At 35.9% G+C, this 13,062-nt stretch overlaps 1 protein-coding gene across 1 annotated transcript; it reads left to right on the top strand.

Moving 5' to 3' along the window:
* Positions 1–1,919: 1,919 nt before the first annotated feature.
* On the top strand, positions 1,920–2,858 carry OR4L1 (olfactory receptor family 4 subfamily L member 1). Its single transcript, NM_001391590.1, has one exon. The coding sequence runs from the start codon at positions 1,920–1,922 to the stop codon at positions 2,856–2,858; it is 939 nt and encodes a 312-aa protein (NP_001378519.1).
* Positions 2,859–13,062: the final 10,204 nt, after the last annotated feature.

The raw sequence follows: 13,062 nt of genomic DNA, 5'->3' as shown, positions 1-13,062 counted from the left end.
TCTTCATAACTTAATCAATCCCTGTTATAGATGCACCACTCTTCCTAGTCACTGCTCTTAATTCTTATAAATTCTCACAAATTCTCTAAGCCTTGTCCTTTTTTTTTTACTGACCATAAAAATTGTTTTTATTTTTTAAGTGTTTTGAAGATAATAACAACCAAGCCTGAAAGCGTATCTGAAATTGGAAAGTGTATCTTGGAGCTGGTCTTCATTCTCTTAAAATTCTTATATGTCACATACACTCTGTATGAAATTAAATATTTTCTTATATGTTTCATTGCTGTATTTTATTTGATAATTATGTCTCTTTAGATTGTAAACTCTCTAGATATAGGGCACTGATTCATTCTGCATAAGAAAAAAAACATGCAGTTAATTATAACATAGAGGGATTCAAACATACTTATTGACTCATATCTTCTATGTTCCATATGAATAGAACATTCATATATTCTGTATGAATTTAATCAATACTTAATAACTTGACCATAGATATATATTCCCTTAATTTTGGAAGCAATATGATGCATTGATATGAGCTCAGATTCTGATGTCAGATTGACTGGGCTTGAATACCAGCTTTGATTCTTGTTAGCTGTGCAACCATGAACAAGTCACTAAATACTTCTATGGAATAGTGTCCTTATATGCAAAATGAAAATAATAATTATACGTAACTCATGGGATTTTTATGAGCATTGAATGCCTTAACATACGTGAAACCTTAGAACAGAACAGAGCTTAGAGTGTAGTAATTACTTAAACATTATCGATCTTTTTTTTTTTTTTTTTGAGGAAGATTAGCCATGAGCTAACATGTGCCACCAGTCTGCCTCTTTTTGCTGAGGAAGACTGGCCCTGAGCTAACATCCGTGCCCATCTTCCTCTACTTTATATGTGGGATGCCTACCACAGCATGGCTTGCCAAGCAGTGTGTAGGTCCTCACCTGGAATCCGAACCCCGAGCCCTGGGCCGCCAAAGTGAAACTTGCGAACTTAACCACTGCGCCACTAGGCCGGCCCCATTATTGGTCATTTTTGATCACTCTAGATCCCGTGAACAATATCTAAAAAGCCATGTAAAGATGAATTAGTATGATACGTTACAACTGAAGAAAAATTTATGTTAAGATTGATTCATTTCACTATTTACATCTAAACCACCACATCCCTACATTTGCACATAACATACAAGTTCTTCACTATGAACAATGGTGATACAAGGATTTGAGAAAACAAACTCAAGAAGATCTGAGGCTGAGTCCGTGTTTCCTGAAATTCTCGGTATACTACACAACAGAAACTAAAAAGCAAAATTATTTTTAAGGAATTCAAAGACTTTCTTCCATGTATAAATTAGCCCCTAATTTTTTGAGGGGGTGTATGCATACATTTGTTTGTTTGTTTTAGAACCATAGAGTGACGTTCATAAGTTATTTCATAGATATAGGAAAATGCAATTCTCTCATCTTGTAAATTTTATATTCCTTATACACTGTGATCACTTAATCTCAAAGGGTTACAGGTACAGAAAATTATAATAATAAAAAGCAAAATAAACGCTAATTTAACCACTTGTCTAATTTTTCTACATGAGCAAATTAGTGAAAAGTTAAGTTCAATTGATAAAAGAGTATCATTTGGTAGAATAAAGAAACAGAAAATGAAACTTCTACTCCTTCAAATGCTTTTTATTTACTGGATAATTACAAGAATATTGTGTCAAAGTGATATGACCCACAAAATAATCTCAAAGTATAAACAATAATGTGCTGACATATTTAAGATTATATGCTCTCGCATCCCCAACTATTATTCATCAAATAGAAATAGAAAAACATTGGTGCTAATTGTGGCTTTATTTTTTTAATTCTCTTCGTATTCAAAGAAATCCCAGAACTTTCTAAGTTGAGTAAATGGATCTGAAAAACGACTCTATAGGGACTGAGTTTATTTTACTAGGATTTTCTGGACCATGGCAACTTCAGATTTTCTTCTTTGTGACATTCTCCTTGATCTACGGTGCTACTGTGCTGGGAAATATTCTCATCATGGTCATGGTGACATTTAGTTCCACGCTTCATTCTCCCATGTACTTCCTCCTTGGAAACCTCTCCTTTTTGGACATGTGTCTCTCCACCGTCACCACACCCAAGATGATCACAGACTTGCTCACTGAACACAAGACCATCTCCATACGGGGCTGCATGGCCCAGATGTTCTTCATGCATTTCTTTGGTGGTGCTGAGATGACTCTTTTGATAGCCATGGCCTATGACAGATACATAGCCATATGTAAACCCCTGCACTACAGGACAATCATGAGCCACAGGTTGCTAAGCGGGTTTGTGATACTTTCATGGATAATTGGTTTTATACACACCATGAGCCAGATGGTATTAACAGTGAACTTGCCTTTCTGTGGTCCTAGCGTCATAGACAATATATTTTGTGACCTTCCCCTTGTGATTAAGCTTGCTTGTGTTGAAACATATACCCTGGAATTATTTGTCATTGCTGATAGTGGGCTGCTCTCTTTTATCTGTTTCATCCTCCTGCTTGTCTCCTACACTGTCATTCTAGCCACTGTACAACAGAGATCATCTGAAGGCCTCTCCAAGGCTCTGTCCACATTGTCTGCCCACATCATTGTGGTCGCTCTGTTCTTTGGACCTTGTATTTTTATCTATGCCTGGCCATTCAGTAGTTTTGCAGGCAATAAAATCCTTGCTGTATTTTACACTGTTATCACACCCTTACTGAATCCTATTATCTACACACTGAGAAATCAGAAAATGCTTAGTGTCATGAGAAAATTATGGTTCCAACGTGTTAGTTCTACACAGAACTTTTAGATTTCATTACTATATAATTAACATGACCTTCAAGTACTATTCTAACAGAATTTGACTAGATTATATAAAACACATAGTTACACACTTCTTATGCTAGAATCATAACCGCTTCAGGAAAAATTAATAATAAGATATTTTAAATTTCCATTTAATGCTATTTTAACGCATAACGACAATTATTGACCTGCCACAAAATAGACATATGAAATCACTGAATACTTTTCTATAGGCATTTAATGTACATTTATTAATGAAGAGATAAATATGAAAAAAGTATATGGTGAATACTATTAGAGATGATTTTAATAGGTATGGATTGTTTACGACATTCATAAAGTTATACTATCACTAAATAAGCTACCATGAACAAATCATGATTAAACTAATGTTAACAACAATGAGGGGGCTGGCCCCGTGGCCGAGTGGTTAAGTTTGTGCGCTCCGCTTCGGCGGCCCAGGGTTTCGCAGGTTCAGATCCTGGGTGCGGATGTGGCACCGCACATCAAGCCATGCTAACGTGGCATCCCACATACCACAACTACAAGGACCCACAACTAAAAATATACAACTATGTACCGGGGGGCTTTGGGGAGAAAAAGGAAAAGTAACATCTTTAAAAAAAAAAGAACAATGGGAAAAATATGATTATAATCTCTTGAATCAATGAGACAAAAATAAGAATAAATTATTGAATTTGACAGTATAGTGACAAGATGCCAGACTGAATATAAGATACCAGAAGGAACGAAAAATTGGAAAAACAATTTTAGTAGAACTACAAAGAACAGCCTTCAAAACTAATGCTCTGGGAAATATCACAAGTATGCAGTTAACTTTCAAAACTCAATAAATAAAAGTAGAAGCACACAGCTTGATTCTATGTAATATATCACGCAGCTTTTTCTTTCCAAGTGCTTTACATAAAACTGCAGTTAAATTTACCTTTGAAAGGCTCGTAATCTTAATTACAATTATAAGTTAAATTTGATTTGTTTGTGAGTATTGAGGAGCACATACTAAATTGGGAATCACATACTCATTGATCATTAATCGTAAATATTCTCTCCCAATTCAAGATACCAACATCTCTTGGTAGCTCTAGGCAATAGCCTTGTAATTGATCCAAAATCACCAAATAAATTTTTTTCCCATTCAATCCATTCTTTACAAGCATCCAGAGTGATGTCATTAAAATACAATTCTCAGTATTTCTTCCTTGACAAAACTATGTTGTGTCATTAAGACTTAGGACCACATCCTTTTCTTAAAAATTATTTCTTTGAGGTCACATTGGTTTATTACATTGTATACATTTCAGGTGTACATTGTTATATCTATGGGATACAGCAAAAGCAGTTCTAAGAGGGAAGTTTACAGCAATTCAGGCCTACCTCGACAAACAAGAAAAATCCCAAATAAACAATCTAAAAGTTCATCTAAAGGTACTGGAAAAAGAACAAACAAAGCCCAAAATCAGCAGAAGGAAGGAAATAATAAAAATCAGAGCAGAAATAAATGAAATAGAGACTAAAAAAAATAGAAAAAATTAATGAAAGCAAGAGCTGGTTCTTTGAAAAGATAAACTAAATTAACATACGCTTAGCTAGATTCACCAAGAAAAAAAGAGAGAAGGCTCAAAGAAATAAAACCATAAATGAAAGAGGAGAGATTGTTTCTTTTTTTGCTGTTAAATTGTATCAGTTCTTTATATATTTTGTAAATTAACCACTTGCTGGACATATGATTTGCAAATATTTTCCCCCAGTTGGTTGGTTGTCTTTTTGTTTTGTTTATGGTTTCCTTTGCAGTACAGAAGCTGTTTAGTTTGATGTAGTCCCATTTGTTTATTTTTTCTTTTGTTTCCCTTGGTTGGTGAGACATGGTTTTCAAAAAGTTACTGCTAAGACCAAAGTCAAAGAAAGTACTGCCCACATTTTCTTCTAGGAGTTTTCTGGTTCCAGGTCTCACATTCAAGTCCTTCATCCATTTTGAATAAACGTTTTGTGTGTTGTGTAAAATAATGGTCTACTTATATCCTTTTGCATGTCTATCCAGTTTTCCCAATACCATGTGTGAAGACTGTGTTCTCTCCATTGTATGTTCTTTTCTCCTTTGTCAAAGATTAGATATCCATAGATGTGTATTTTTTTCCCCGATCTCTCAGTTTTGTTCCATTGATCTGTGTGTCTGTTTTTCTGCCAGTACCATGCTGTTTGGATTACTGTACTTTGTGGTATATGTTGAATTCAGGAAGTTTGATACCTCCAACGTTGTTCTTTCTTCTCAAGATTGCTTTGGCTGTTCAGGACCTTTTGCTGTTCCCTATAAATTTTAGAATCTTTTGTATTATTTCCATGAAAAATGTCATGAGGATTTTGATTGGCATTGGATTGAATCTGTAGATTGCTTTAAGTAATATGCACATTTTAAATATATTCATTCTTATAAGTCATGAGCATGGAATATCTTGCCATTTCTTTATGTCTTCTTCAATTTCTTTCAATAACATCTTAGAGTTTTCAGTGGATAGGTCTTTCACTTCCTTTGTTAAATTTATTCCTAGGTATACTATTCTTTTTGTTGCCATTGTACATGGGATTGCATTCTTGATTTCTTTTTTTCAGGTTTGTTATTATTGTGTAGATATGCAACTGATTTTTGTACATTTATTTTGTGCTCTGCAACTTTACTGTATTCATTAATTATGTCTAATAGTTATGTGTGGATTCTTTAGGGTTTTCTATATATAGAATCATGTCATTGACAAATAGTGACAATTTTACTTCTTCCTTTCTAATTTGAATGACTTTTATTTCTTTTTCTTGCATAATTGTTCTGGCTACAACTTCCAATATTATATTGAAGAAAAGTTGCAAGAGTGGGTATCCTTGTGTTGTTCCTGTCCTTAAAGGGATAGATTTCAGTTTTTCACCATTGCATATGATGTTGACTAGGTGTTTGTCTTATATAGCCATCTTTTTGTTGAGGTACTTCCCTTCTATACCCATTTTATTGAAAGTTTTATCATAAGCACATATTGGATTTTGTCAAATGGTTTCTCTGTGTCTATTGAGATGATCGTGTGATTTTTATTCTTCCTTTTGTTAATGTGGTGTATCACATTGATTGATTTGCAGAATTTGAACCCTTCCTGCATCCTTGGAATAAATCCCACGTGATCATGGTGTATGATCCTTTTAAAGTATTGTTATATTCTATCTGTTAGTATTTTGTTGAAGATTTTTGCATCTATGTTCATCAGTGATATTGCCTTTAATTTTCCTTTTTTGTGTTGGTCGTGTCTGTTTTCAGTGTTCAGGGTAATGTTGGCCTTGTAAAAGGAGTTGGGAGGCATCTTGGCCTCTTCAATTTTTTGGAAGAGTTTGAAAATGATAGGTATTAAATCTTTGAATGTTTGGTAGAATTCACCAGAGAAGTCATCTGGTCATGGACTTCTGTGTTTTGGTCAGGTTTTTGATTACTCTTTCAATCTCTTTGCTTATGATTGGTCTGTTCAGATTCTCTCTTTCTTCTTGATTCACTTCCTAATTCTAAGAATTTATCCATTTCTTCTATGTTATCCAATTTGCTGCCATATATTTTTTCATAATGTTCTCTTATAACACTTTTTATTTTCTGTGTTATTTGTTGTAATCTCTCCTCCTTCATTTCTGATTTTAATTTCAGCCTTCCCTCTTTTTTTCTGAGTGAGTCTATCTTTTTATCCATTTTCCTTTTCTTTTCAAAGAACCAGCTCTTAGTTTCATTGTTCCTTTCTATTGTTTTTCTAGTTTATTTTTCATTTATTCCTGCTCTAATTTTTATTTTTTTCCTTTTTTCTACTGACTTTGGGCTTTCTTTATTCATTTTCTTTTCTAGTTCTTTTAGGTATAGTGTGAAATTGTTTACTTGAGGTTTTTCTTGTTTTTTGAGGTAGGTCTTTAGTGATATAAACTTCTATCTTAGTACCACTTCTGCTGCATCCCATAAGCTTTGGTATGTTGTGTTTTCATTTTCATTTGTCTCCAGGTATTTTTTTATTTCTCCTTTGACTTCTTCATTGATTCAATAGCTGTTCAGTACCATGTTGTTTATTCTCTCTATATTTGTGATTTTTCCAGCTTTCTTCTTGTAGTTGATTTCTGATTTAATACCATTGTTGTCAGAAAGGATGCTTGATATGATTTCAATCTTCTTAAATTTATTGCTGCTTGTTTTGGTTCCCAACACATGCTCTATCTTTGAGAATGTTAAATATGCACTTGAGAATAATGTATACCCTGCTGCTTTTGAGTGAAATGTTCTTTCTCTATATATATACCTATTCAGTTTATATAGCCTAGTATTTCATTTAAAGCCACTGCTTTCTTTTTGACTTTTTGTCTGGTTGATCTACCCATTGATGTAATTGGGATGTTAAATTCGCCTACAATTATTGTGTTGCTGTCAATTTCTCCCTTTAGTTCTGTTAATAGTTCCTTTATAAACTTTAGTTCTCCCCTATTAGTGCATATATATTAATGTGTTATGTCTTCTTGCATGAATGTCCTTTTTATCATTATATGATATTCATCTTTGTCTCTTATCTTTTTTGTCTTAAAGTCTATTTTGTCTGATATAATTATAGCTGCACTTGCTTCCTTTAAGTTACTGTTTGTTTAGAGTATCATCTTCCATCCCTTCACTCTCAGCCTATGCTTGTCTTTAGAGTTTAGATGTGGTTACTGGAGGCAGCATATTTTTGGGTCCTGTTTTGTAATCCATCTAGCCACTCTGTGTCTGTATTTTGATTGAGGAATTCAATCCATTTACATTCAGAGTGATTATTGATATATGATGGCTTAATATTACCCTTGTATCTTCTGTTTTCTGGTTGTTCTTTATTTCCATTGTTTTCATTTTCCTTGTATTTCTACCTGTCATTTCAGTTTGGTAGTTTTCTGTGATGGTTTTTTCAGTTTACTCTTTATTTTTGATTTGTGACTTTGCTTTGATTTTTTGTTCTGTGGTTACCATGAGGTTTTATAAAAAATCTCATAGATGGTATAGTCAATTTTCTGCTGATAGTGTCTTATCTCCATCAGCTTATGCAGGTCTGTCCTTTACCACTTCCTCTTCTATAATTTTCCTTTATAGTGTTTGCTACCAAATTGAAGTGGTATAGTTATTTTTGATGCTTTCTTTCCCTTTAACCTCTGTGTTATAATTGTTTACTTACCTATTCTGATGTAGAGATGCAATTTCCTGATTCTGTACTTGTATATCCACTTCCTATGCCAGGCTGGGGAAGTTCTCATCTATTATTTTTTTTTTTAAATTTAAAGATTTTATTTTTTTTCCTTTTTCTCCCCAAAGCCCCCTGGTACATAGTTCTATATTCTTCATTGTGGGTCCTTTTAGTTGTGGCATGTGTGACGTTGCCTTAGTGTGTTTTGATGAGCAGTGCCATGTCTGCACCCAGGATTCAAACCAATGAAGCACGGGGCCACTTGCAGGGGAGATGGCAAACTTAACCACTCAGCCACGGGGCCAGCCCTGTCATCTATTAATTTTTGCAGTTTTTATTCTTTTGAGGAAGATTAGCCCTGAGCTAACATCAACTGCCAACATTTCTCTATTTTTCTGAGGAAGATTGGCCCTGAGCTGATGTCTGTGCCCATCTTCTTCTATTTTATATATGGGGCACCTGCCACAGAATGGCATGATAAATGATGTGTAGATGCATGCCTGGGATCCAACCCAGGAAACCCCAGGCTGCTGTAGTGGAACATGTGAACTTAACTCTTACACCACCAGGCTGGCCCCTTTCAGCTATTATGTTTTGAATAAGCTCTCTGTTCCTTTCTCCTTCTCTTCTCCTTCTGGAACACCTGTCATCACTATATGACTTTTCCTAAGTGAGTCAGATATTTCTTGTAAAATTTCAGTTTTTAAAAATCTTATTTCTCTCTCCTCTTCCACCTGAATCATTTCTAGATTTCTATCTTCAACCTCATTAGTTCTCTCTTTTATATGGTCTGCTTTATTTCCAGTCCTATCTTCTTTATTTTTCATTGCATTAATTGAGTTCTTCATCTCTAGATTTTTTTTTTTTTTTTTTTAGAGTTCCAGTCCTTTTGGTGAAGTACTACTTCTTTCATTAATTTTATTCCTCAGCTCATTGAACTGTCTTCCTGAGTTTTCTTATAACTCCTTGAGTTTCTTTATGATTTTGAATTCTCAGTACTTTGTGATCTTCTGTGGTATCAGGTTTGGTTTCTGGACAATTGTCATTTTCCTTCTGTGCTGCCTTGTTACCGTAGTTCTTCACAGTGCTTGATAAGTTGATCTTCTGACCACACATTTGTGGCAGTAACCACCTTTCTTATTTGGAAAAGGTTTTGATTTCATTGATTCTGAACTGCTTCTGGTTGCATTTCAGAGCCTGCAATTTCCATCCTCCATTGTCTCTTCTAGAGGCATCATCAATGCTCTCCTTGTGCTGTTTGTGCCTCTGAGGTTGCTGGTGATTTGCTGTTTATGTAGCCACCAGGGTCCCCAGTCTGTATGCACTTCTGTTGTTTCTGTAGTTTTCCAGGTCTCCTGTTCCCCCACTGGCTCTCTGAAGGCTCTCCACAGGCTCAGATGTTGCTTCCCCATGACTACCTGTGGTGTTGCTCCTGGGTTGTCTGGAGATGCTGGCAGCAGTCTTTTCAAGGGCTCTGGGTTCACAAGTGTCACTGTTGCTGCCAGAGGCCCTGGACCCTGTGAACTTCTATGCAGCTCACACTGCTGACAGAGCTGATGTCAAGGTTGCTGCAACTAGGGGCTGGGTCATGGGTTCTGCTATGATTCCTGAAGCCTCAGGTCACAGGTTTCACCTGCCACAACTTGAGGTGTAGGGGCCAAGCAGGGAGTGAGTATATTTGCTGTTCTCTCATGCAGCCTCAGGTCACTGGCATATGCCAGTGTATTTTGAAAACTCAGGTCAGGCTGCCTTGCCCCAGGCAGGAAAACACACATTTTGGATACTGTACCCACTGTTGGAAAGAACAGGCAGCTACTGGGGCAGGAGGCCTGATCACAATCTCCCATTTATGTCCTGAATCCTGAGAGTGTGTACCACCTAACACCGCTTGGGGGGCCAGGGGCTGAGAGTACCATGTCTGCCTCTGCAGCCTCTGTTCACAGGTGTGCACCCAGATGTCAAGATCTGTGTTTTGGATTGCTGCTGCCAAGAGAGGCTGTTCCCCTGGTTCCACTGCCTCCCAGAGGTCCAGTCCATCCACTTTCAAATTAATAGATGTGTGGATATCTTAGGCATGCTGTTGTGCTGTGAAGGGAGTCCTCTTTTGGTCAATGGATGTCTGATTGGTTGTAACTTAGAGGGAAAAGACAAAGTGTATAATCCATTCTGTCATTATGCTGATATCACCTTCTCCACATCACTAACTAGCCTTCAAAACCCTACATAATATGATCTCCTCTGGAATTTTACTCCAATCTAGTCCTTTTTCATAAAGTTAGCATCACACTGACTTTCTTTCAAGTTCTCCAAAGCAGCAGACATCTTCTTAACTTAGGACTGCTTCCACATTGTTCTCTTCACCTGGAATGATCTTTCATCACCTCTTACCCTGGCTAACTCCCTCTTTGAAGATAGGACACAGATAAAATATTGCATTTTATTAAATCTTTCCTATATATCTTTGGCCAGTTTAGATTTCATTTTACTCATTTATAGCATGCTGCTATTTCCATCCATTGAATAAATTATGGTATTGATGTATTAATTATTCATGAATTATAGGTTGATGTCAGCTTTATGTTTAGGCTATAAGTTTCATATACCTTCAGTATCTAGTGCACATATTGGCATAGAAGTAGTTTATACATACTTATTGAATGAAAAAAGAAATGATGAAACAACTATATTCTAGCAGAATATTATTCAATTCGACCTACAATTAAGGAATACGTGCACCTCTACTGTAAGATATTATCTGTTAAAAAGATTAGAGGGGCCAGCCTGGCGGTGCAGTGGTTAAGTGTACACGCTCCGCATCGGCCGCCCGGGGTTTGCAGGTTCAGATCTCAGGTGCGGACATGGCACCGCTTGGCAAGCCACACTGTGGTAGGCATCCTACGTATAAAGTAAAGGAAGATGGCATGGATGTTAGCTCAGGGCCAGCCTTCCTCAGCAAAAAAGAAGAAGATTGGCAGAAGATGTTATCTCAGGGTTAATCTTCCTCAAAAAAAAAAAAGATTAGAGTACACAAGGACATACAGTGCTCACATACTTCAGTAATTGAATTGTAGGGATTAGAGCTGTGTATTTAAAGCACAATAAAATGGAATTTATGAAAAATTTAAGGTGAACAGACCAGAAGAAATAAAGCAAGTTCAGAATATTTGCTATAAGAAATTATATTCAACTGTATCCTATATGGTAAAAAATACTCTCAGTCTTACATTTTGGTACATCCTATATTGAAGGAATCCTAACCATTTATAAGATAAAATACACATCCAGTGGTGGATGAGATTATACTCTAACTGGTAAAATAGTACATAAAGTTTTTATGTCAGTATAGCACACTCAAGATCCTGAACCTCTCTGGTTACAAAACATCTAAAGTTTCTATAATCACTCAAATAACTTTTTAAATCAACAAAAGATGTTAAATAAAGTAAAAAATCACACCTGAGGCCCAATATGAAGCTTGAACTCTATTCCGGGAAATGAAACCAGCACTGAAGCATTGCCCACTCTGAGAAAATCTGCAGAATATAATGGCCTAGAGGTCTTACAAATAGAACTTTGAATTTGAGAGAACTGTGGACTGGCCATTAGCTTGAACAGAGATAGAGACTGAGTAAAGGCCTTGCTGAGGGTTCAGATTCTGAAAAAAGGAGGAAATTAGAAGAAAGCCTGCCTAGCAGAAGCAGACAGCAGGAAAAACACATCTCTCAAACTTTATTCTTGGTGCAGATGAAAATAAATGCTTCTCTAACAAGGATTTGATTTGTCATAACATTCTTTGTATGCTCCAACACATCAGGGTGAGAATTTTCTTTTAACTTGCTACTTATGGCTGTAGATTCAAGCATGTGGCAGAGGTAAACAAAAATATTCACTGAAAAAAAGTGTTCCTTGAAAACAGGCTACACTGAGCTATCACAGAAAGATATTAACAGTACAAACTCACAATGGTAAATCACAAAACAAACCAACGAAAAATCCGGCATAAATGAGAGTCAGGAGAAAGTGAAAAGACAATGGACAGAATGGAAGAACATATTTATAAGTCATTTCTGACAAGGAACTTGTATCCAGAGTACACAAATATGTCTCACAATTCTAGAATAAAAAGACAAATAACCCAATTTAAAACAAGCAGAGGATATAAATAGACAAATCTCCAAAGAAGATAGATGGCCAATAAGTACCTGAAATGATGTTCAACATTATTCACCAGGGAAATACAAAAGAAAATCATAATAAGATACCACTTCACACCCACTGGGATGGCTATAATAAAAAAGACAGACAATAACAAGGTTCAGTGAGGATGTAGAGCAATTGGAACTTTCAGAGATTGCTGGTGGAATGAAAAATGGAGAAACCATTTTGGAGAGAATTTTGGCAGTTCCTCAAAACGTTAAACATAGAGTACCACGTGACCTAGCAGTTTCAACCTCAAATATGTATGGAAAGGAAATGAAAACACAGGTAGGCACCAAAAATTATACATGAATGAGTATAGCAGCTTTAATCATAATAGTCAAAAAGTTAAAATAAACCAAATGTTCATCAACTCATGAATGGATAAACAAAAGGTGGTAAATCCATACAATGGAATATTATTTGGCAATAAAAAGAAATTGAGTACTGACACATGCTACAACATGCATGAATCTTGAAAGCATTAGGCTAAGTGAAAGAAATGAGTCACAAAAGACCACATATTTCTTGAGTCCACTTGTATGAAATGTGCATAATAGGAAAATTTTTAGAGGCAGAAAATAGATTAAGGATTGTCTGGGTTTGGGGGGAGGGGAAAAAGGATGTGATCTCTTGTGATTGGCTTCTTTCCTTTAGCCTAATGTTTCAAGATTCATCCCCATTGCAGCAAGCATCAATATTTGAAACTAGGAATGATGTCAGCAACATGCCAGAGTGGGAATCACTGGATCCTCCTTTCCACTACAAACACAACAATTC

The sequence above is a fragment of the Equus caballus genome, chromosome 1 (assembly GCF_041296265.1).
Source record: "Equus caballus isolate H_3958 breed thoroughbred chromosome 1, TB-T2T, whole genome shotgun sequence".
NCBI classification, from domain to species: Eukaryota; Metazoa; Chordata; class Mammalia; order Perissodactyla; family Equidae; genus Equus; species Equus caballus.
Note: the sequence above shows the minus strand (reverse complement) of the source record. Positions and strands in the feature narration are given on the sequence as shown.

Bases quoted from the DNA above. Each gene is read 5' to 3' on its own strand.
- OR4L1 (NM_001391590.1), top strand. From the start codon at position 1,920: ATGGATCTGAAAAACGACTCTATAGGGACTGAGTTTATTTTACTAGGA.